The sequence below is a fragment of the Cryptomeria japonica genome, chromosome 6, assembly GCF_030272615.1.
Source record: "Cryptomeria japonica chromosome 6, Sugi_1.0, whole genome shotgun sequence".
In the NCBI taxonomy this organism is placed as follows: domain Eukaryota; kingdom Viridiplantae; phylum Streptophyta; class Pinopsida; order Cupressales; family Cupressaceae; genus Cryptomeria; species Cryptomeria japonica.
Genome location: NC_081410.1, coordinates 406,535,724 through 406,561,827, shown reverse-complemented (window position 1 = coordinate 406,561,827; position 26,104 = coordinate 406,535,724). Strand labels below are relative to the sequence as shown.

The 26,104-nt window shown below is 35.9% G+C and overlaps 1 protein-coding gene across 1 annotated transcript in view; it reads right to left on the bottom strand.

The window, feature by feature from the left end:
• Positions 1-1,217: 1,217 nt before the first annotated feature.
• The window catches only part of LOC131065850 (RCC1 domain-containing protein RUG3, mitochondrial), a 56,626-nt gene continuing 31,739 nt past the window's right edge, over positions 1,218-26,104 (bottom strand). Inside the window, exons 4-6 of the mRNA XM_058000492.2 lie at positions 6,924-7,052; positions 6,449-6,604; positions 1,218-1,679 (exon numbers count right to left, since the gene is read on the bottom strand). Coding sequence (XP_057856475.2) covers positions 1,486-1,679; positions 6,449-6,604; positions 6,924-7,052 — 479 coding nt within the window. The 3' untranslated portion in view covers positions 1,218-1,485. The remainder of the gene's footprint in view (positions 1,680-6,448; positions 6,605-6,923; positions 7,053-26,104) is intronic.

The window sequence follows — 26,104 nt, the reverse complement described above, 5'->3', positions numbered from 1 at the left end:
GTTTTTCAAACTGACTGACCGTTGGAGAATCACGATTTACAAAAAAGTGCAAAATTGTTAAGACAACAAATTGACAATATGACAACTCAATTCTACATTGATGCAAAAATCTTACACAACTCAACTCAATTTGTGATCCGAAACGTTGATGCAAAAAACTTACACACAATCGAATCCAGAAACTACACTCTGAATATGACAACTTTTGCATAATTCGACCAACTTAGACTCTAGACTGTCATAGTCCCCCAAAATGATTACATTTGATTCTAAAACATCAAAAATGACTCAAATAGGCTTGTGGTCACTTGATCCCTCAATTTAGACCATTGTGACCCTTATTGACTCAATTTGTTCTACCAAACCCTAGATGACAATTTGACCCAAACATGGACAAACTTGTCACACTCCTAGGACATTGAATTACAAAAAGGACCAATAGGGTCTAATTACATTTCTTCTAACTAATAGAAAATCATCTTGTTCCTGGCTCATGCCTTCATAGGTAGGTGCTCCTGGACCACTTGTGGACAAAAAGGAAATGGACATTACATCCCAATTTGACCCCCTATCACTGGCTACTGAAGGTTTATTGAACCCAACAACTTCAAAAAATCATAGCCTATTTGGTGAAATGTCCAAATGATCATAAACCCAACCCTTTGAAAAAATTAAAGATTTGCCATGTGAAAGAAAAATGCAAATTTGGCAAATACATCCAACAGTCTTCTACTTCTGTTTTGAAGCTCAATGTATTCAACCATTCTGAAGAAATTGGAATCGTATTGCAATTCTCAAACTCATTTGTATTTTTTCTTATAACAATCTTCTTACTACTTTGTACCCTAACCCAAACCTTGATCAACCCAGATCCATCATTTTGTATACACCTGAAAGTAAGATAATCACAACAGATATTAGGTCTAAGGTTAACTCTTATTTATTGACCATACGTGAACTGTGCCTCATAAATTCAATAATATAATGTTATTCACCTGTCTGTTGCCTCCACATCAGTGATACTAGATATAATATCAATTTCATTCGATAAATGGATTTGATACCACTGCAGATTAAATCAATGCTAATTAACTTACTGAGAAATGCATCATGTCATTGTGTCATTAAGCAAGTTTCTGGTTGTCTCTAAGAAGCTTGCCAAGTCCATATTATAATGTACAAAACATTTTGAGTTTATCAATATTGCAGGCAACAACTGAAAAAGAAAATTTTGTTTTATTCAACTAATTAACAAAATTTGAATTCCGATACTGATGATGTACTGGAATTCACATTACAAATACCTTAATTAATCCAATTTGCAACGCATGTGCAAAAGAATTAAGCATAATGCAAATAAGAGCTGTAAGAACAAAAGACATTTTTGCAATAGAATTTTAGGTGTACAATTAAGCATACTGTCTAGCAATAAGATGCAAATTCTGCCAGTATTTGATATAGCAAACACTTCTGTGATGTCAAACATTAGATTCCAGACCTTGAGATAAGGCACATTGCATGTGAAGCTCCTGCAGAAACTGCGAGAACATGAGCAGGGCCAAGTTTCTCATCCTCTACCAAAAAGTTTACTAAGACAGGTAAAAGCTGTGTATCCGGCAGACCAGGAACACCTAATTGATTGTCTCTGCCTTTACCCCACATATATAGCTTCCCTGAATCTGAAATTTCATAAGGAATGACATCATGAAAGATGGAATAATAAAGTAAAAAACAAAATATACTCTAAAAATGACTAATTCTCTACCTTCTATTTCATGGCCATTCAGTAGCTTTATTTTAATAATTCAGAGAGGAATCTGAAGGAAATATAAAAATTAAGCATGTCATACAGACAGTATTTGCATCTTAATCCTTTGGAACATCTTGCATATGCTTATTATCTTCCATCTAGGAAAGTTAATGGAAGCTGGATTGAAAAGTTTTTCTGTTTTTATCTTCAGATTTATTGTAAAAGATTCATAACAGCACAACAATCCAATTTTAGGCAGATGTGTGGCATGGCCCCAATCAGATCTAATTTTTCAGTGGCATCCATTTCATGATTTGGTTAAGACAACAGGAAGGTTTAAAGGATAGCTGAAAAAAAATTGCCAGTTATTTGCAAAACTTGTGAGTTGGACTGGCTCACAAGTATCTCACAGCCAAGTAATTGGTAAGTCATGAGGCAAGTTTTTCTCAAAACCTCTAAAACTCGTAATTTCTGTCAAAATATCGCACACAGTTCTACAATGTGATTTTGCATGAAAAAAAAGAGATTGAAATTCAAATTGTTTATGAGTCTTTTTTTTTAAGTAACAGGAAAGTTTCAGTTTGCAATTGCACAGTGTCACAAAACGAGGTCAAAATTAAAACATTTCTTCTGTGCAAGAAGAGACAGGCCTCTCTGCAATGAGCTTCACTCTCCCTGAAGCCTCAATCTGTAGGCCTGTTTGCAGTCTGTGTTGTCAAAGCTGTATATTACATTAACTACAGCTCATGGAAGGTGGCAATCTTGGGCCTGGTGATTATTTTGAATCTATTTTTTTTAGCAGCAGTATTGAAGGCTTGGAGCAGGGGAGCTGATTGAATGGTATGTGTGCTTGAATGGAGGAAAACTATTGGGTCCCTAGAGGGCAAACAATCGTGAAGTAAGAATGAAAAACATGGCTCTTTAGGTTAACTAATTTGTGGACCATCATCTTGTCTAATTGTTTTATATTGTTGTATCATGTGCTAAAACATTTCCATTATGGTGACCTAGAAGTTTTGACTTCCTCGTCAAATAAGCTGGAGTTCTCATATTGATGTTTGCAGAGAATTAACTTGGTATGTTGGTGTGGTTATCTTTGCAGGTAAATGCATTGATATTATAAAAGTTGTCAACGAAGAAAACGAGGTATAAATCCTATTTTACAAGTTCACCTGAACGATGGAATTGGAAGGTGCAATCCATGTGTTCTGATAATAGGATGCTTTCAGAATCAGATAATGATAAAATTTAGCACTACTGATATAGACTAATGAGGAGAGTCTTAAGAAGTTGTAAATATGAAAATTTGATCCGAGTCATAAGAAGGTTTTGAGAGTGGTGAAAAGCCTTCCAACAAATGACCAAGTTAAATGATGAAGTACAAAGACATGATTGGTCTCTATGGATGAAGGAAAAGTTTCTAGAAAAAATAGCATTCTATTTGATGTAAGCCTTATTGTTGTTGACAGCCATCCTAGGCTTAGATAATCGTAAGAGTCAAAGCAGCATGCCTGCAATAACTAGTCTTACAGCTACATGCCCTGGATATATAATTCAGTGATACAGTACTTTCTAATGGCACAAGAGGAAATGCTTAAATAGAAACTTAAGAGTGATGAGAAAATATGGAACTTGCTGAGAAATTAAATCTGTTTCTTGCTGACACAGTAGCTTGCAAAATTCTAAATGACCTGGAGTGATAATTAATAAACTACAAGAAGAATTTTGTCTATGCTTTGAGAACTAAATAATCACCTTTGATTGTAAAATTTTAAATGACCTGGAATAACAATTAATAAACTCTGAAGAATTTTGTTTATGCTTTCATAACTAGAAAGCACTTTGATACAACCAGCTTTTAGATGTGACTAATTTAAAAAAACTGACTTCTATTAGAACAACGGAAACCATTTTTGACACCTTAAAAACTATGACACTGAAATAATTTGTCTGTGAACACTTTATAAACATCCTAACCTGTGACTAAAAATACATTCTTAAGACCAAAAGAAAAATGTTAAACAGAACTAACACTTATATTATAAGATCCATAGTATGTCTTGAAAATGATTTTTGAACGGCAAAGAGAAAAGGTCAGAGCAAATACAAAAACAAATGTAACAAGGCATAAGTCATCCTTCATACAACATCTACAGCTTACCGCAGTGAGGCAAGAATACGAGGCAAAAAAGGATTCATTTCAAGCTGGAAGCTTCTGCATGAAGTTGGTTTCTTAGTAGTAGCCTATGAAAGCAGACTTTCTCATTCGCATGCTGTTGAAAGTTCATGATTAAAAGTGGCAACAATGTTTTGCAACTTGATGAATCAATCCATGCAGTCAATTCAGTTGGTTTTAAAAGAGTGGAAATGGTGGGTAGAAGGTGGTAATGTTAACAGTGGGTCATTCAAGATTCTCAAAAAACCGTGGATTCTCTCTCAAGGTCATAGGAACTTCCAAGTATGATGAGCACTTGGCAAGAATTATTCAAAATTAGAAACAACCAACTTGTGCTAAGGCCTAGCATACACAGTCAAGTCAAGCTTAATTGGGCTACTACTAGTTATTATTCCTTGAGTATAATGAATACAGACCAATTCTTGACAAGTTTGCTAATACTTGGAAAATACTTGTAAGAAACTTGCAAATGCTCACTAAATAAAACAAATAAGTAAATTTCAAATTTCTTGAAAGATGATACTTCTTATTCCATGCCAAATCCACTTGATGAGCATCCAAATAACCATTAAAAGAAACAATTTATAAGGAAATTGTAGAGCATATTTTGTTTGCCTATTCAACACATCATTTTGCTCATTTTGATTCATACAAAGTGAATTTGTCCTGGAATTAGAGATATCATTTTTAATAGAAATTTCACTTATTATTTTTATCTGTCAAACTCTTGCCAAAATTTGCCCACTAAAAGTCATATCTTACTCATTGGCTTTCCCAAATTTGTGCTAGGTGCAAGTTACGTGACTTTGTTCCCTTTCTAATTAATCTACAACAATGCATAAGCAGTAGCTCTTTAAATAAGAATTTACCAGTTGTCTTTCTCTATGCATGTTTCTTCATATGCACAGCACATAGTTACCAGGTGACAGGAATGAATACTGGTACGAGAAATAAGGATGGGTACTGGTACACCATTTTCAAGGTTGGAGATGAGTACTTGGAGACAGCTATAAGACTATGGATATATTTAATGAATGTTAAATACTAAAATACGTAAAAATTAAAAAATAAACATTTTAAAGTATTGAAAAAGATTAATTATTCAATAATTGATAATCATCATCATGAAAGAAAAAATTATTTAGAACCATGCTCAGCTGGAGATGACAAAAAAACGAGGGAAATCCTCCAATTATTTTAAAAAACATAGTATGGGGAATCTTGGAGACGATTATATTTTCAATCGATTAATTGATGAAACTTTATCCATGTACACATCTTAAGCCTTATTATTGTTTCACTTCATATTCTTACCTCTTTGGGATTTAATAAAGAAATTTTCTACCATCAAAAAAAATTGTAATCTTTTATGAAAGATAGAAAATTACAAGTTTATTAGTGTATTTGTTTATTTCTTTTATCTTTTATCAACCACATATCAGCACTTCAAGAAAATCCAATGTAATTTATGTGATATATCTAAGAAACCTCTATTGGAAGTTTCTTCATTTTCAAGGGATGCTTATAGGAAACGCAGAGAAACTTCAATTAAAGTTTTCTAATGATTGGTCTATATAGGTCTCGGAGACAGGCATGTTTTCTATATGGGAGACTAGTACCAGGGGTCAAGATACGAGTCTCCTGGTAACTATGGTATAGCACCAACATTGCTTTATTAGGTCGCTAATGAACACTTTCTACTGTCAGTCACAGACAATGATCTACAACAATATTTTCTTAGCACCCTCTAAAGTCTAAGACATCCTTTGAGCACACAATTATCTCATGAAGCTAAATAAAAGAAGTACAAGGATAGGGTAAAAATTCAAAACTATGAACAATTATTTAAAATGAAAGCAGTGGACATGAAGAAATAGAATAAATGAGCAGAGATGGGCATCCACAAACCTGAAAAGCTACTTTAATACAAACTTTAAATAGGATTTCTATAATGCCAACACAGACATAAAGATTTCTCAGAAGATGTAAATTGTATTTATAAAACTCTCAAGATTGTGTTTGTACATGAGAAAGGAAGGAAGCTGTTTAAAAGAAGGATCCTCCCTCAAGAGTTACCACCTTACATTATTGAAAACAATGAAAAGGAATCTTTTAGGACGTTATAAATTGGAGATGACACCTAGAGCGGAAATTATTTTCTTATATAAAATGTTAGATAAAGTCAAACACTAAGAAAAAACTAATTATAAAACACAATATTTAGGTTCGGTTAAGGAAAAACTTGCTAGTCATAAAATACACAATGACACAACATCTAAAATGCTCAAAATTAAAGTTACAAGACATGGTAAGAAAAGATTTTCTAAACCACAACTGTTTGTTAATAACAGAAAGACCAAAGCAAATATTTGAAGATGCAAACATGCATACATTATACATATAAGGTCTAAGAAGAAACTCAAATATTTTCACTTTAGATCAAAGGAGATTACTGTAACAAGTGTAGGAGAGCCAAGAAAATTACAAAACTTAAAAAGAAAATAACTGTAATCTAGACTCACCTGTGACAGCAGCAGACGATAAACTTCCACACGCAACATAAACAACACGCTCATCAGCTAAAGCTTGAACTACTTGTGGAACCCGTCCGTATTCCACAGAACCATGACCCAATTCACCATGTCCACCATGCCCCCAAGTAAAGACTTTACCATCATCTGAACACCAATAACAAAGAAAATAAAGTTTAGTTCAATTAAAAATATCACAGAATGTAACATTTCTCAGACACGCTACAAACAAAGATGCAAGAAACTATCTTATCAATAGCAAGACCTCGGTATTGGCTATTCTTGATGTGGTCCTCTAATTGCAAATGATCAACAAACCAGTATTAATCGCAACTATAATTGTGCTCCAGGCAATTCAAATTACTATATCAACTGCATCACTTTTAATTTCTTTTTTAATGTGGCATCTTATATATCAGAAGCCTTCTATACAATTTACTTGTTTAGAAAAAAAATAGAATATCACCTGTGAGAGCCAAAGAGTGATAGCCTCCACTTGCTATTTGAATAATGCGGACACCTTCGAGACTACGTATAGGTCTCGGTCTCCAATCATTGCCTTTATTACCTCTCCCTAATTCATAGTTTGAGTTCCCTAGATATCACACAAAATAAACAGTTAGGAAACAAGCAAATAAACCGTATAAATAATGTTGAAAACTTGAAAATGATACATATGATACTAAATCATGAGCCATGATATCCAAATACCAAGTTATAATGGAAAAGCCAGTCTTCACGTTTCACAAAGCACAATTTGTCATCACATAAGGGCTAAGAATATAACACTTGGTTACTATTTCTCTTTTGTTAAATGCTTATGTTATTACTTATTTCATAGCACAAATGTGCTATTTGCCCATAAATATTTGCTTCTTGTCATCAGTAAATATTACCATAAATTTAAATAAAATAATCAAATTTTACTGAGCAACATTGTCAATGCCAATCCTTTAAATTTATCACATACTCAAACATTTCTACAAAGTAACACAAGCACAAGAACAAATAGTGTGAAAAAATACAAAAGAATTAGTGAAGAGCCTAAATACTTTGATTCTACTAAGGGAATTACACTAGAATATCTGTTACTACCCCACAAGTCATTAAACATTTCTATTGTGCCTCGTCATGCTTTCAGAGCTTATAATTCAAGTCCATACTTTTACCATATCCAATTCAGCAAGTGTTTAGAATTAATGATGGAGGATACAACAAGAAGTCCTATACTTAGCATTTGGCCTAATGCCAAAGCAATTGCATTCTTGATATGCATTGGGAATAATTATATATGACATTGAAGACCCTCAATCAGCATGTCTCCTCCAGAAAGAAATATTGGAGAGGTGGGCACAAAGTTAACAAATTATCATGAACGTTGCATCTAACATAAGAGGTAACAAGGGACGCTTGATTCATGTCTTGGAAACCATGTGAAGCTCATTGCATGACTATTTTGTTAAAAGGCTTTTAACTTTGAGCTGGTGATGCTTAGGGATTCTTGCACCCTATGAACTTATCCTTCAAAGGCTGTTTTCTTGCAATTTGACGAGACTGTCTATCAAAATGTGGGAAATGAAAGCTGGATGTGATGTTTTGTCCTAGATGCCTTTGTTGATTGTCCTGGCCTAAGCAAGAATGGTTGTCCATAAGGTCATTTTCCTCATTTGTCTAGTCATGTCTGAAAGAAACAAAAATTATCCTAAATGCCAAAAAGATGGCAATAATAAAAAAATGCTCCAAAGCTGACATGGCCATGTTGAAACTGACGATAACTTGAAAGGGTGTGCCTATCAATGCTTTGACAAGTGTTGAGATTGGTTTAACTTGAGACAGTCCAGAAGCACACCTTGGTGTAATGGCCAGGTATAAGTGTGAATTAGCTTGCAGCAACATGTCCAGGGGTTATTAACAAAAAGTCAAGTGGCAACATTATGGGAAGGGGTGCCAAATATTAAAGTGAAAACTTGCAAGTGGCAATAACCATGTTGGAGCACACCTGCCAAATCTTTGCGAACATTCAAGTGGCAAGAGTCATGTTAGAGCATGCATAGAACAATTTTAACAAAAGTTAAGTGGCATAAACCTTTGGAAAGCATGCCTACCTGTTTTGGACAGATGTTAAAGTGGTTGAAGCCATGCAAAGAGCACTTCTTGTATATAGACTAATCTTTAAGTGGCAAACATCATAAGAAAATGTGCCCATCATGTTTTAGGTGATTGAAGCCATGTAGAAATGTGCCAACCTGTTATGAAGAATAGAAACATTAAAAGCCACTTAAAAGCAGCAATAAAGGGCATCATTCCTCTATATTGACAGGATTGGACCATTGTTTCATATTCCAATACAGAGCAGTGTTGAAGTACAAAAGTGTAACGGTAGGGTTTGCAGTTTTTGCAGATCTTCATCAAGCTTCTAGGGTGCCACTTTCTTTTGCAGCAATTTTCCTTTGAATTTCTTCATTGCAGAAAGTACGGTAGCTGTTTCTTCATTGTTTTAAGAGTTTGCAGCTGCTTTTTCCAATTTTAGATCATAACCTGCAAACTCTAGGGTTTCCTTATGAGATGTGATAAGGTTTGGCACTAAGGTTTGCTGATTTCACATATCTTTTCCAGGTGCATAGGGTTTCATTTGTCCAGTCTCAGTTTGAACAAAAACCCTGGGTAGTTTTCCAGCCATGTTGGAAGGGCATTATCTCAGATTCACATGTTTTGCAGCTGCCTACAGTTAAAGTTACAAATGCCAATTTGGAGGTGAAAACTTGGGGTTTCTCCATTCTTTCCAGGCTGTTTTCTAGCTGTCTGAAGGAGGATTGAACAGCAGATTTCCAGTCATATTTGATCCTGATTGTTGTAAGAATTGCCATGTTTTGTGACCCGTTTCATCAAAGTTCAGCACAAAGGTTTTGTCATCTTCTTTTCCACAATTTTAACCACAATTGTTGGCATCTTCAAAGCATAGGATGACAATTTTTTGGATTATGAGCAGTAAGAGCAGTGAGGCTTTGGTTTTAGATATGAAATTTCAAGAGCACATCATCAAACCAAAGTCTATGCTAGGGAATGAATATCAACTCACTCCTAACACCTTGCTAGGCACATGAACATCCTTGGTCTGAAGCTTGGGGAGAAGTTCAAAAGAGAGTAGTAAATTTGCTAAAATGTTAGAGAATTGATTGGTTCAAGCGACCCCTTTTCCTGTTTCAATTCAATGCCAGAAGCTGGTCATAGAATGTGCACACCACTATCAAAATACAAGAGAAATCAAGAGTGTAGATAATCAAGTTGTGTGAAAACTTGGTGTTCATTCATTCATTTGAGGGTACTTTAGGGTTTCAACTGTTTGTAGAGACATAGGTGATTGATATTAAAGCATGTAATATTGAGTGGAATATCTGTTAGTGTAGGTTTTTTATTTTCCTTATGATAAGGGTTTTTCTTTTTTTTTTTTCTACACATTGCTTAAGCTTGCTTAGGTTTATTAGTGATGGTTTGTCATGCCCCGCCTGAGAATAGGGCTTCATAAGTACAAATCCCAGCACTAAGTAAAATAAACATCTGAAGGTTTAGGACCGACCTAGGGTTTGAGGGCAAACAATAGAGATGAACACTAAATAATTATGGTCCAACCTCCCTGACCTAGGAATTCAAATAGGGCATGCAACAAAATTAAAGAAATTCATTGTTGGGGCCAACCTTTCCTAGCATTGGCGCCCACCTTTTGAAAAGGGATTTAAATTAATTTAAATAAATTATTTTCTGGCCAACCCCCCTTGGTTCTAGCACCCATCATGGGCAAGGAAAAATAAAATTACTTAAAAAATAAGTTTGGCCGACCTGAGCAGAAGGGTTGCATCTTTTGGTGAAAGGGCACTCTTGAAGAGTATAAAAGGAAGGTTATTGTAATTTATTTGGGCATCCATTTATTGCAAAAACAATTCCTATTTAAGAGCAAATTTGCAGCAGAAAGAGAGCAGATTTCATGGGGAGTTATTTCAGATTCTTGTGCATACATTAAAGAATCAATTGCAGGTCTAAGAGTTAAATTGATCAAGATTGGTCAAGAAGAGATCTGATATAAGATAATCAGGTTCAGGCATACAGAAATTTAGTGTTACAACTGTGATTTGGTATTAAGTAATAATTCTTGTGGTAGGCAGCATAATGAGTCTTATGTATAATTACTCACATATGAACATTGTATATGCAATCTAAGGATATGATATCATTATATGATCCCTTATATATAGAATATAGAGTATAGACAATAATGTGTAATTCTTTATATGTCTATTTAAATGCTGCAATCAACCATGATAGGAATAGTAAGCGAATACAAGGAGGGGAAACAGTTGTGAAGTCCTCTTCTAAGCACACCACCTCATGGTGATGGCTGATAGTCCCATGAGGCCAAGGGGATACAAGGAGTGCTCCACCCTTGGGCTTAGAAAGGAAGGATGTTCCGGACACCCTATTGTAGTTTCCCTAAAACCTCCACAATGGTTGACTATTGGATTAAGGAACCCCAATCTTAGTGAGGAAGGCCACATGAGGCCAAGAGGGATGGGATATCTGCTCTTAGGCACCCTATCATCCCTCCTTATCCTAACTCCTCTATGATTGAACTCCATTAATGAATTAGAAATATCTTGTGATTAAGTTAATGTTCCTGTTGGCAGCAACAATGGAGGAAAACTGAGGGGGGAGGGGGGAGGGCGGGGTGAATCAGTTTTCACCGGATTAAGTTAATTAAGCACAATCTCAGATTTCAATCAACTGCAGCAAGAATAAGGATAAAGACAATAGCAGCAACACAAATAACACCAACATTTTGACGTGGAAAACCCGGTTAAGGGGAAAACCACGGTGGGAACCTACCCACAATAAGATGATACTCTGCAGTAGTATGTGTAAATATTATAATGGGGAATGCACATGCATTCAAGCACACTGCCTAGAGCTCACTACTCAAGATATAATGACCCAGAAGGCTCCAACCCTCAGGGAAGGTTCACTACCTTACAATAATGATCGGACTACAATCCGAATTACATGAACTGCAAAAATAGCATCTGCTTATGCTTGATGACAGTTCCGGTTAAGCTCATTTGTCTGAGCTGCAACAATATCTACTCAATACACCATACCGAAAGATAAATTCGCTTATGCACACATACACCACTCTCTGATAATGTAGACACTACAACCATACCAAAATTACATGAATCTAAAACTTATTTATACAATTCATCAACCTTGACTACAAGGTCGGCCAAACACTCAACTCTCAATTACAAAAATGCATCTCATGATACATAAACAAACCACCGAACCAATATAATGACATAGACAACATAGCATGGACCTAAACCAAATCTCCAAACACGCATCACCACCAAAAATCTCGCCAAGATCAGCCGCAACACGCTACACCACCAAAAATACTGCATAACACGAAGAATATCACCGGATCAGCAAAATCATCAATACTGCGCACAAGGATCAATGCGGATCACCAAAACAAATAGGACACGATCAGGAAACACCAACATGCACATTAGAACCATCCGCAATGGCTGCACCAACACCACTTAATCAAATCTTCATCGATCAACACACTAACTCTCAAGAACACTAAACAGCAGCAATTCGGACTAGAAAGATGACTTGTGGACCACCAAATCACGCACCATCTGAAATGTAGATACACATGAACATCCAAAACATTCTCCTAGATCCACAACCAAAGATATGACCATACCGGAGCACAACGGATCAAATATCAAACTCTGTCAACCACTAAACAGAAGGACTAAACTTCAAACCGGATCAAATGATATGATCAAGTAAACTTTAGGATCATTGAAACCAATAAGGAATGAAGTATTCTAGCATCCAAAACAGTAAACGGACCATATCAACTCTATGCAAACACCAGAACACCAAACAGCTATCTGCAACACCAGAAAACAGGAATATGTTGACATCAATGACAACAACATATCCTAGCAGCAGCAATATCCAACAATTCCTAGCCCTAGTAGGAAAGACCTATGCTTTTGATTAAGATAATTTTTCTAGTAGGAAAGATCTATTTTATGCACTATGTTTCAATGATTACCTAACACATTTTCAGGACCTAAACTAGGATTTATGTTCATAACTATATTGAACTTCTTATTGTTAATACATGGTAGCTTCGGTAAGATAAATGATTGAATGAGAGATAAATGAAGTCTCTCATTCAATCATTTATCCTATCGATAAACTATCAAGAAAACTTCAAGCTATTTCATTTGATAATCATTCCTCATTTATATATCAAATCTACTTAGTCGATCAATATCGATAATCATATTATAGCATGGCATATCGGTTTGCATTATAACTGTGATCACCGATGATTATCGGGTTAACCATGTATCCCGATTTATATCGGATATGTTCTCAGCAAAAAACAAATAATGATTATCGAGTTGTTATCGAGTGGCAAAGTATGCACCGCTTGATATATATAACCATTAGTTAGTGATCGATATCAGTTAACTTAGACACCGATTGACATCGGTTAATATGCCACACAAACACCGATTGGCATGCCACGTGAATACCGATTAGCATGAACACTAAGTTACGTAGACCCCAATTAGTATCGGGCTGGTGATTAATATAAACATCGATTGATAGTATATATCAAAGGGTGTGATCAAGTAGTGTCTTGATCAGTCATGTCCATAAGACATGACCGGTCAAGGCACTGCTTGATCCTCCCCTCTTGCATATATATATCAATTGACATTTGTGAAGAGGATATTGAAATCGATAAATACTCCTCTCACCTGCCAAACAAAGAAGATAGTCAGATTTATAATAGAGATAGATAATACATAGATATAGAGAATACAAATTAGAATACATCTTGCATATTGAATTGTAAATTGAACATCATTTACATGGTATCAGAGCCAAGTTAAATCGAACCTAAGGCTGTTCAATTTTACAGAAAATTCAAATCAAGCATATATTCAACATCACAATTCTTTCAACGGCTAGTGCTATCAGATTTGAAGACAGACTCGGAGGAGGTGATGACTTCTCAGCATGGAAGTTCAGAATTCAAATGATTCTAAAAGAAAATAAAGTCGAATCATTTGTAAAGACTAAAACTGCAGAACCTGAGACTGAACCTGACAAAACAACTTGGAGAGAGGGAAATGAAAAGGCTATTAAAATCATAGTTGATGGGGTAAGAAACAATATTATGCCTATTATAAGCAAACATGAAACAACCTTCAACATGTTCAAAGCACTTGAAGATGCTTTTGAGATATCTAATGCCAGTAGAACCTTGGCTTTAAAAAGAGAAATAAATCACATAGCCATGATAAAAGGAGAATCAGTCAATGCCTACTTCATGCGAATATCTGCCCAAGGGATGAACTGGCAACCCTTGGATATGAGATCCAAAGCAAAGAATTAACCCTCATTGCTCTAGATGGGTTGCCTAGCATATGGGAAACATTCGTCCAAGACATCAGTGCAAGGGATGAATTCCCAAAATTCGATAGGCTAAAAGTTGACTGTCTCCAAGAGGAATCAAAGCAAAATAAGAAAGGGATCAAGCAGAAGAATATAGATGAAGATCTCCAAGTTCTAAATACGAACTCAAACAAGAAAAGCAAGCAGAAACAATTCAGGAAGAGAAAAAGTCGTCACGGCAAGAACACCTTCAAGAAGGACCTTTCTCAAATTCAATGTTACATATGTGACAAATTTTGGCACTATGTTGCCAAATGTCCAGAAAGAGCTAAGCAAGCCACATTTGCCAAAACAGAAAAATCTAAAAGGGAAGAGGACCCCGAGAAGTATGTACTCTATTCAGCACTCACAAACCAAGCATCAAACAAAGTGAACTCCTGGGTGATCGACAATGGCTCATCCAGACACATTACAGGATTCAGAGAAGTACTAGACTCCATGAAAGAGGAGAATGATGAGGAAGTAACTATCGGAGATGACTCTACACATCCAGTCAAAGGAGTTGGAACCTGCACCATCAAACTAAAGTCGGGTGTATCATTACAACTTAAAGGAGTACTATATGTTCCAGGCATCAAGAGAAATCTAGTCTCAATATCAGCACTGGAGAACAATGGATACAGAGTAACCTTCATGGACAACAGAGTATTGGCTTAGCCAAAGAACTCATCCATCAAGAAAGCTAAAACAATTGGTCAAAGACAAGGCTACTTGTATGAGCTATGCACAGAGCCCAGCTTAGCCCTAATTCATGAAACTACAGATGCTAATGAAGTCTGGCATAGAAGACTAGGCCACCTAAATTTTAGAGCTTTATCATCAATGGGAGACCTTGTCACGGGTCTACCTAAGTTAAAGCAATATCATTCAGGGGCATGCACAGGATGTGCCCTAGGTAAAAACACTAAGGGTGCTTTTCATAATAGTACTAGGAAAACAAGTAAAATTTTAGAGTTAGTTCATTCTGATGTATGTGGACCTATGTCTGTACCTTCATTGGGGGGATTTTTGTATTATGTAATATTTGTTGATGACTACTCTAGGAAAACTTGAATCTACTTTCTGAAATGTAAAGAATCAGAAGAGATCCTTAATAGGTTTAAAGAATTCAAATCACTAACAGAGAACTACTTAGGAAATAAAATTAAAACCCTAAGAACTGATAATGGGGGGGAATACACATCAGAATTATTTAAAGAGTTTTGTAAAAATTCAGGGATTAAGAGGGAGTTAACAATACCTTATAACCCTCAACAAAATGGGATAGCTGAAAGGAAAAATAAGACAATCGTTGAAGCTGTCAAAGCTATGATTCTTGATCAGAATCTAAATGTCAATCTTTGGGCAGAAGCAACTAGCACTGTTGTATATATTCAAAACAGATGTCTCCACTCTCATCTTGAAGATAAGACCCCTGAGGAAGTCTTTACTAAATCAAAACCTGATATTAGCCACCTTAGGATATTTGGATGCCCTGTCTATATTCATGTACCTAAGGAGAAAAGATTAAAATTAGAGCCTTTTGGAAAAAGGGGAATCTTTGTAGGATATAGTGAAACCTCCAAGGCTTACAGGATCTATATACCTGGTCAAAAGAATATTGAACTAAGTAGGGATGTGATCTTTGAAGAAGACTTAGCCTTCAAAAGAGCCCAAAGCTCTCTAGACCCTGAAGTTTATATCCCCACCCCTAGCATAGATAGAGATACTACTCCTGAGCTTCAGAGGGAGAATCTTGAGGAAACTATAAGTGAAACTCAAAGTCCACCTAGAGAAAACCTCAAGAAAAGACCACTATGGGCCACCAAGACTGTAGCAGAAGCTCAGAAGTTTGTTGCTCCTTCAGGGACCTTCAGGGAAAGCAAAAGGCCTAACAAATTCACTAGCTATGTTGCCCTTATGAATGATCTCTTTAGAGCCGAACCAAACAATGTATCAGAGGCTCTTGAACATCAAGTATGGAAGGATGCCATGTCTGAAGAGTATCGGTCCATTATGAAAAATGATGTTTGGGAGATTGTTCCTAGGCCAACTAAGAAATCTGTTGTTTCATCTAAATGGTTTTTTAAGATCAAACATGCTGCAGACGGTAGTATTGAAAAACACAAGGCTAGATTTGTCGCTAGAGGCTTCTCACAAAGGGAAGGAATAGATTATGAAGAAACGTTTGCACCTGTTGCCAGATATACATCAGTAAGAGTTGTATTAGCCATTGCAGCAGCTAAGGGGTGGAAGGTACACCAGATGGATGTTAAGACAGCATTTCTAAATGGTGAGATCTCAGAAGAAGTCTACCTAGAGCAACCTGAAGGGTTTGAAATTCATAATGCAGAGTCTCACGTGTGTAGACTCAAGAAAGCTCTCTATGGGCTTAAACAGGCTCCCAAGACCTGGTATGAAAGAATTGACACCTATCTCTCAAGACTAGGCTTCTCTAAGAATAATGCAGATCCTAATCTCTACTACAAAAGAAATAAAGGTGATATGCTAATGTTGATTTTATATGTTGACTTATTAATCACAGGAAATGATCATCTTATAGATCAATGCAAGAAAGATCTATCCAAAGAATTTGATATGAAGGACTTGGGACTCCTTCATTACTTCCTAGGATTGGAAGTATGGCAGAATTCTGACAACATTATACTAAACCAAGGAAAGTATACCTTGGATATTTTGAAGAGATTCGGAATGCTAAACTGTAGGCCCATGACCTCTCCTATGGAAACAAATTTACACAAACTTAAAGAAGCAACAGCAGAGTCACAACCCACTAACTCTACTCAAAACAGACAGATGATTGGGTCCCTGATGTACCTGGTGAATACAAGGCCAGATATCTGTTATGCAGTTAATGCCTTAAGTCAGTTTATGTGTGAACCTAAGGAGATACACCTGGTTGCAGTAAAACACATCATGAGATACCTACAAGGTACCCTAAACCTTGGTCTCAAATATGAGAAAGTTGATATAGACCTACATGGATTTACAGATTCAGATTGGGCTGGAAGTGTAACTGACAGAAAAAGCACTTTAGGGTGTTGCTTCAGTCTAGGTTCAGCCATGATATCTTGGATCAGCAGGAAGCAGTCCTCTGAAGCTCAAAGCTCAACCGAAGCAAAATACATTGCAGCTTCTATGGCTGCCGGAGAGGCAGTATGGCTTAGGAAGTTGCTTGTGGGGTTGTTTGGAGAACCTATGAAACCCACTATTATACATTGTGACAATCAGAGTTGCATAAAACTTTCAGTTAATCCAGTGTTCTATGACAGATCCAAGCATATTGAGATTCCATACCACTATGTGCGAGATATGGTAGACAGAAATGTGATTCAATTAGAATATGTTTGTATGGGAGATCAAACGGCAGATATTCTGACCAAACCTCTTTCCAGAGTGAAGGTTGGTCACTTCAGAAAAGGTTTAGGTATGATAGAAAGGTAATTTGCTTTGTAATCTGTATTTACATATCAATAAGATGTTTAATGTGTAAACTTCTTTGTCATGATAGGACATTTTGGATTTTATCCCCTGGGTTCATATCTAAGAGGTGACGATCTCTCAAGATAATGAACACTTGTATGTAGACATTATAAGGTGACGATCTTATAATGTCCAAACCAGTTATCATGTTGGATCTCTGGTGTGTCATGGATGAGCCATGATTGTGTTGTGGTAAAACATTTGTATAAGATGTTAGTGCACCTACCACAACTTGGATAAAGATGAGAGAATTGAATATTTTCTCATATGATTATCCATAAGTATTGCGTGCTTAGGCAATACTGATATCACATGCTAAGGTGATATCCTGTCATCACAAGATTGACGTGATGGACATTTTGTATCACGTATTTAGGTGATACTTCATATCATGTGATTAGGTGATATGATTTCCTAGAAAGTTAGATTGTGTAAAGAATGCTAACTGTCATTTGAATTGTGATGCTTGATACACTGCTCTCATTTATCTTACCTAGCTAAGAGGGAGTGTTAATACATGGTAGCTTCGGTGAGATAAATGATTGAATTAGAGATAAATGAAGTCTCTCATTCAATCATTTATCCTATCGATAAACTATCCAGAAAATTTCAAGCTATTTCATTTGATAATCATTCCTCATTTATATATCAAATCTACTTAGTCGATCAATATCGATAATCATATTATAGCATGGCATATCGGTTTGCATTATAACTGTGATCACCGATGATTATCGAGTTAACCATGTATCCCGATTTATATCGGATATGTTCTTAGCAATAAACAAATAATGATTATCGAGTTGTTATCGGGTGGCAAAGCATGCACCGCTTGATATATATATCCATTAGTTAGTGATCGATATCGGTTAACTTAGACACCGATTGACATCGGTTAATATGCCACGCAAACACCGATTGGCATACCACGTGAATACCGATTGGCATGAACACTAAGTTACGTAGACCCCGATTAGTATCGGGCTGGTGATTAATCTAAACACCGATTGATAGTATATATCAAAGGGTGCGATCAAGTAGTGTCTTGATCGGTCATGTCCATAAGACATGACCGGTCAAGGCACTGCTTGATCCTCCCCTCTTGCATATATATATCAATTGACATTTGTGAAGAGGATATTGAAATCAATAAATACTCCTCTCACCTGCCAAACAAAGAAGATAGTCAGATTTATAATAGAGATAGATAATACATAGATATAGAGAATACAAATTAGAATACATCTTGCATATTGAATTGTAAATTGAACATCATTTACACTTATTTCAATTAAAATGGTGATTTTTGGGCAAAAACTAGGGCATTTACAAAAAGGGGGCATTACATGGTTAATATGAGGACATGTGACGGAATATATCAGCTACATGTGTCACTCTTTCCCACACATGGGTAGATGAGTTACACACCCTCTTTCACATTTTTGTGCCACCTCTCTCATAACCACTATTGTGTCTTTACCTAAGTAGGTTATGGGGTAGTTAGGATACACACCCTCTTTTGGCTTTATGTGCCACCTCTCATAACCACTATTTTGTTTTTACATGAGGTGGTTATGCCACGTGTTTTGGCATACCAAGTAGGTAAAACATTTCACCATTCATGGGTAGTTGGAGTTAATGTACCTCTTGAATGTATATGCCCTTATTTTGCTAATATGCAACACTCTCCTCTCACTCTCACTCTCACTAGTTTGATAACTCATTTGATGAGAGTGACGAGAGTATTCTCAAAATTCTCCTACATTGTCTCTATTTTTATCTCTTTTAGATTCTATCTCCAGTCCACCATTTTGATCTTCGATCATCTATCTATTGGAGTTTCATGTAATCTACAACCGACATCAGATCTTGGCTTGGTACAATATCAACTGGAAGGAGTGCCAAAAACAAAGTTAGAAAGTGGTTGCTTGAGCCAAAAGGCTATAATGGTTACCAAAGATATTGCAAAACAATTTCAAATTAGATCTTAGCATAATGATTACCTTATTGAAACGGATAAGAGGACAACTAGAGGCATGATCATTTAAGAATTGGATGTTTTACATCATTAGCATCATCTGTGAAGGCAAGACATTCATTGACTAATGACAGCATCCACGAGCAATTGACCATGTTCTCCCAGGTTAAGAGCTTTCACATGGTATCTTATTTAGTATACTCTTTGGTTCAAATGAAGGCATTCATAAGATGAGAGTAAAATGAATGTTTTATTGATAGTATCCACAACTAGAACTCAAAGGAGGCACGAAACATTACAAGAGGGTCAATGATGCTTCTCTAATACTAACTATAAGAAGTTTAAAAAATCAAAACAATGTTCATATTACCAATCATATCAGGCTGTTATCTCAAAGTACGTTGATTGGTTTACTCAATTTCCTACAATCACCTACATCAAAGTCTATTGATTTGATTCTTACCCCTATAAACTTCCATGGTACCCAAGTAATTAAGTAATTTTGGTAGAGTATTACCAATAGTTGTCTAAGTTACAATTCATTTGCAAAGGCACAAGATTAGGGTGAAATTTCCAATTCACAATGTTACAACCAAGTGCACATCAACCCTAGATTCTACGAGCATGGATGGGGAAAATTCTAATTTTAACTTCAAATTGAGTCATAAAAAAAGTATCTTTGATTCAAAAAGTCTTATGCATGAGAGGCTCAGCACAATGTTTGCCCATGTGTAAGACATTAGTTAATTGTGTGGATGACTTTGATGCTTGAAGAAGAAAGTACAATTTCATGACCTTGCATCAGTTCACATCCTTTTCTTCAAATATTATGCCTTAGGATATTGTTGATTAAAGAGAAGATATTCTATAACCAACCATAGTACATGTGAAGTTGGATTGGAACCCTTTATCATCAATCAATTGAGCTATCAAAAAGTGTACTATAGTGTTGCAACATGCCCTAAAATGCAAAAAAATCTAAGTCGTGTGTCCGCTTTGTTGCTTTGGCCTTCCTATTTGTTGTGAAATTATTTATTTATTGCACCTTATATTAAGTTTACTTAGGTAATTAGTATCTATTTATTTATGTAAAGCACGTGTAATCTCCTTGATTGATGAGAGCACATGCCACCCCTACCTCATTCAACTCCTTGACTGATGGTAGTTAGGTGCCACCTCTCCCTCATTAAGATGGGTTCTCATGACACCACTACCCGTCCATGTAAAGTCAATCCTCTAGATCACTAAGGTTTTCTAGGAAACTTTTCATCTTGGCTAATGCATCCCACAATCTATATATGTAGTCATTTCCTTCATTTTATCATCTAGAAATATGAATATAAGAATGCTTTCATTTTGTCTTTTGATGTTATTGAATTTATGTTATTATAATTCTGTTTTGATTTTAGGGAGATTTAATTTTGTCAATCATAGTTCATTGTTAAATCTAACATGGTATCCGAGAGGGGTAGTTTAGCCAACATTTAATTTTCATATTTAAGAATAGGTTCAAGTTTTTTCTCCAAGTTTATATTTCTATCAATTTAGATGATCCCCATTCACCTATCGTAGAAGGCCTCTAAGGAATAAACAAATTGTTCCAATACATTCAGATGGATCAAATGAGTTAGGATTGACTTTTATTTTGTTCAAAAAGGACATTGTATAGTCAGCTAAAGAAAAATTTCACTACAAAATTTTCCCAACAAACATCTAGAGGCACTATGGTGCAAAAAGGCCATCACCATTGCACTCAAAAGATGTTGAAACCCCTAGTACCATATAAATATTACCAAGTTTGGAGTCGGGAGCTTCTACGGAGAAAAGAATTTCCAGTTGTACAACCCTACACAGGTGTGCAGCTCTATAATAAATAAAAATAGAAAAGAAAGTTGCAATGGTATTATTCAGACCACAGTCACTATTCTAACCATGCAGCTTGCATAGTAGACCATTAGTGGCCAGTGCAATTGCTGCAACTACCACTACAACCCTCCATTGCCACTCAATAGTGCCGCCACCTTTTGTTGACAATGTGGCATCAACTCCACTCTGCCACCACCCCAACAACACCTCCTACATCTGCCACCACTGCCAGTGCTCCACCAACCCACCACCACAATGCCACTCTGCCCTTAGACCATTAGAGCACCACCCACTAGCCACCAAGACCAGTCTTTTGCCTTCTAAAGGGATATCTTTTTCAATGGGCCATAAATTTCACCCATGGTGTCAAAATTCCAACTTCTCATAGACAACAAAAAGCTCTTTCCAAGTTCTACACAGCAGCATAATATTTTTTCTCATATTTTTCTATACTAGCCTATAATTTCAGTTTAAAGTCATTTCTTTAATTTTTTCAATCGGGCATTAACTCTTGTCCACAATATCAAAATTAAGCCAAAAGAAAAACTGAAATTGCTCAAAATTTCACAAGATTTCCGAACTAATGGTTTTTTTTCTCTTAGCAAGGCATTGTTTTTTTAATTTATAAAAAATCTATTAACTTATAAACAAAATTTTCTCTACTCGCTTCATTCTTAAAATGCACTAAAATAACAGGGTTTCTAATTTAGTGAGTAACAGGGCGTGTGAGTGTCTGTTTTGTTCTAAATCTTTTCCACATTCTTCCTTCTGCATGGTCCAGCATGGCCAATTCTACACTAATTCTCATGCTTTTTAATTACTTTGCTTCAAAAAGTAAAATGCAAATAATCATGCAAAGTAAAGGATATTGGCAAATAACAGAAACTGAACCAACTGCTGCAGCCTGCAGCAACTAGAGTAAAATTCTTTAACAAAATAGATGAAGCATTTGGCTTGCTTTGTTTAGCAATCTCGCTTGATCTTTTTTTTTCATGTTCAATCTCTCACAATGCCTAATAAAATATGGACAAAGCCTGAAGATTTGCAAGGAAAAACTAATGAAATATATAGTCATCAATTGGAGAATGAGTTAATAAGCTTGAATCCCACTGACTTTACAAGTATTCAAGACTTTCTATCAAATTTGAAGTCCCTTAAGTTAAAGCAATGTAAAATTTATAAAACTGATGCATGATTGATTGTAACAATTTTCTCAAACTGGGTCTTGAATATTCTATTTTTATATCCACCTTCTATGCCACTAGAGTATTAGAATATTTAATTATTATTTAATTAGTATTTTAATGGTCATTATTGTAATTTTTTGCTTTCTTTAGTTTTCTATTTTTAGGGCATTCTTGTTTCAGAATTTTCAAAGGGTTTTTCTGAAAATTTCGTGGGCAAGGTCGAAGCCGTTTTGGCGTTGGGATTTCAAAATTTCTTCTGCAGACGTCTGCGTTTTTTGTGTTTCCACGATTTTTCCAAACCTGCTGATTTCGTGTATTTTGATTATTTACCCGGCGGCAATGCGATTCATTTTCGTGATTTTTGCAGACGTTTTTTTTGGCAACGATTTTTACTCTGTTTCTAAGCGCAAGTTCCTGCAACTCAAAAAAAATTCTAACGGCCGCGATTATTTCCGAAGGTTTTGCATTTTCTGAGGGCCGAAAGCGTGATTTTCCCACATGATTTTTTTCTGCGCCCACGTTTTTCCACACGACAGTTGGCGGTGCGGATATTTGGCGGTGTTTTATCCGAAACCCACGTTTTTTTCAGTTCGCGATTTTTCGGCCAGCAACGTGTTTTCATACTTCTACGCCTAGGGTTTGTGTATGATGGCGAAGGTTTTTGCAAAAGTGAAGGTTTTTTTATTTCAGGTTTTAAAATTTTTGTCTCTTGAAAAAAATTATTTTTGGGTTTTATAATTTTTGTCCACAAAAAATTATTTTGGGTTTTTATAATTTTTTTTATCCTTAAAAAAATCATTTCTAGGTTTTATGATTTTTCTCCACAACAAATCATGGGAGGGTTTTGCTTGATTTTTTTCCTCAAAAATTAGGGAGTAATGTTTTACCGCGTGATGTCTAGGTTTGCCGAGCAATGTTTCAGGGTTTTGTTTGATGTTTTCCTAAAAAATCATTTCGAGGTTTTGTTCCTATTTAGGGTTTTTTTTACCATTTTTTTCCACAAAAAATGATGATTTGTAACTTCAGTTTTGGAGGGTTTGCCAATTTTTCCTCAAAATCGTGGTTTCAGGTTTCACTTTGGTTACCCAACATCAGGTTGGATGGATTTTGGTAATCTTGGTCATTAACACATTGCAGATCCTGGGAGGGTCTCTGTAGCAGTAGAGTGTTCTTTGCATTTGTGATCAAAAGACCTATTGGGTAGTTAGTTGATACAATGATCATTAAGGGAGGGTATTAGAATATTTAATTAGTATTTTAATGGTCATTATTGTAATTTTTTGCTTTATTTAGATTTCTATTTTTGGCTTTTATTTTTAGAAGTGGTCGTTTCTTTTTAGAAACATCACCATTTGTAATCACCTATTTAAACGGCTCTCTAATTGAATAAAGTAATTCGATTATTTGAGCAATTAATTTTTCATAGAGATGTCTTACAAGCTACTTTTACCATGCCCTCCTTTGATGCATTTGTAGAACATCTCACTTGTGAGTAGGCTAAGCTAATTTAGATGGGAACACTATTTAGTAAGTCTTCAAAATCCACTACCTTGATTGCTAACCAATCTCAAAAGGGTCAAAAACGACAAAAAACTTCAAGTACACAAGAGAAGAGTGCAAAGACATCAAATCAACCAAGTCCAACTCCTCTGCTCCAAAAGGAGAAACTCAAACAAAGTGTCGCCTAAGGGTGGTTACTGCAAAAAGGGAGGCATGATTGTGATGTCCCCAGCAAATTAATACCAATTGGTGTTATTAATTGTGAATAAAATGAACTTTCCTTATTTTATATTAGTTCAAATAATGACTAATATATTATAATAAGAGTTCAATTTTTTATTTTTTCAATAAAGATTAAAAGTTAAATATTAGTTTTGCTTAACATTTTGCCTAACTATTATTTGATTAATTAATCCTTGCGGGAGTTGGTTTTCCTATGGCAATTTTACCTGCTATTTGTCTTTTAAAATAAGGATTTGGCAGAGAGGAAGAAATGGAATTTTATAAAAACAATTCGTGGAAGAGTAAATTTGAAGTCTGCGTGTGTTAACACACATCCCACAATTTATTAGCCTTTCATCAGTTTTTTGGACTGGCCTATTGGTCATACGATGCTGGAGGAGAAACCATCGGTTCATTCCAGAATGAAGTCACATTGAATCTTGGATCGTATTCGAAGGACGTATAAGTGCCAACTCAAATCGCGAAGTCGCGGGATGCATACATGATGAAATCGCAGGAGGTAGTGTACACGATATTGCCCACACGAAGCAATGGGGTCACGAGAAACCCACACGTCGTCGGTCCCTCTACAACCCGAACACAAGACTAACGGCAAAGTAGCGGAGAGGCACACAAAATCAATTTTTCATCGTCTTCCCAGATACCCGATATCGAGTGCAGCAGTTGATACGAACTCTTTTCCGCTTCATGTAAGACAAAGACCCGATATCGGGTGTATTTCCGACTTGCCCCTGCAGTCACGAAGGCAGCATCACCAAAGGTGTAGCAGGAGTATTGTATTTAATGGTGTAGCCGAAGTATCGCCTTTAATGGTGTAGCCGAAGTATCGTATTTAACGGTGTAGCGGAAGTCTCATATCCGTGGTGCAGCAGAAGTAGAATATCGGAGGTATCATTACCCATGGTGCAGCAGAAGTAGAATATCGGGAGTATCGTGTCCGTGGTGGAACTGTTGCAGGAAGCATACGATTAAGGAGGTCCGTTTTCTTTATGCTTCACGGTGAATCCATTTTCCGATGACCAACAGCACGTGAATAGCATCAACAGTTATAGCGCGGTTAACAAGTGCACTATATATATACTTTTTGAATAATGAATGCCTTGTTCTGTCAATTAATGAAATACCAGCAAGTGGGAAGGGAAATTGAAATTGTGTGAATGAAAAATATCACTGTCTGAACGTTATTCATTGTTCTGCCAATAACTCACTGGCTATGTTGAAAAAGATGTTGCTAATGAACTGGACAAATGTCTAATAGATAATTAAGGAATTTTACAATGATGAGTCTACATGTATGACATAACAAATCAACTCTCTCATGGAGCTTCTAAAAAAGAATAAGATCAAGTTTCTTGAGTCCTCGAGTGCAATCAACTCCTCCTCCTCTAGAATAAGGTAAGGGAAAGGTAAAGCTCTCACTACTATTCCTTCTTCATCATCATCTTAAACATGGATAATTGATTCAAGTGCTATGCATCACATGGCTGCATCAAGCAGCCATTTTTCCTCACTTAAGTCATGCACTACCCTAACTATTCACATGGGTATGATTCTATAGTTGATGTTACAAATATTGGTAAAATTGAGATAATTGGAGGACAATTCAACAATGTTCTGTGTACTTTCATTTCCATCCAACCTTCTCTCCATCTACCAACTTACTCATATAGGGTAAGGGAAGTGAGTTGAGTGTACTCCAAATAATTACCATTAGGGATCCTAAAGATGATCCCCAAATTGCCCTTGAAAGGTAGACCACAAGGCACACTTGTATACTTTTCCACATTCTGTGCCTAATTCACCTTCAAAGGCTCTTACTCACATTGATGAAGTAGGTAAACTATGGCATGA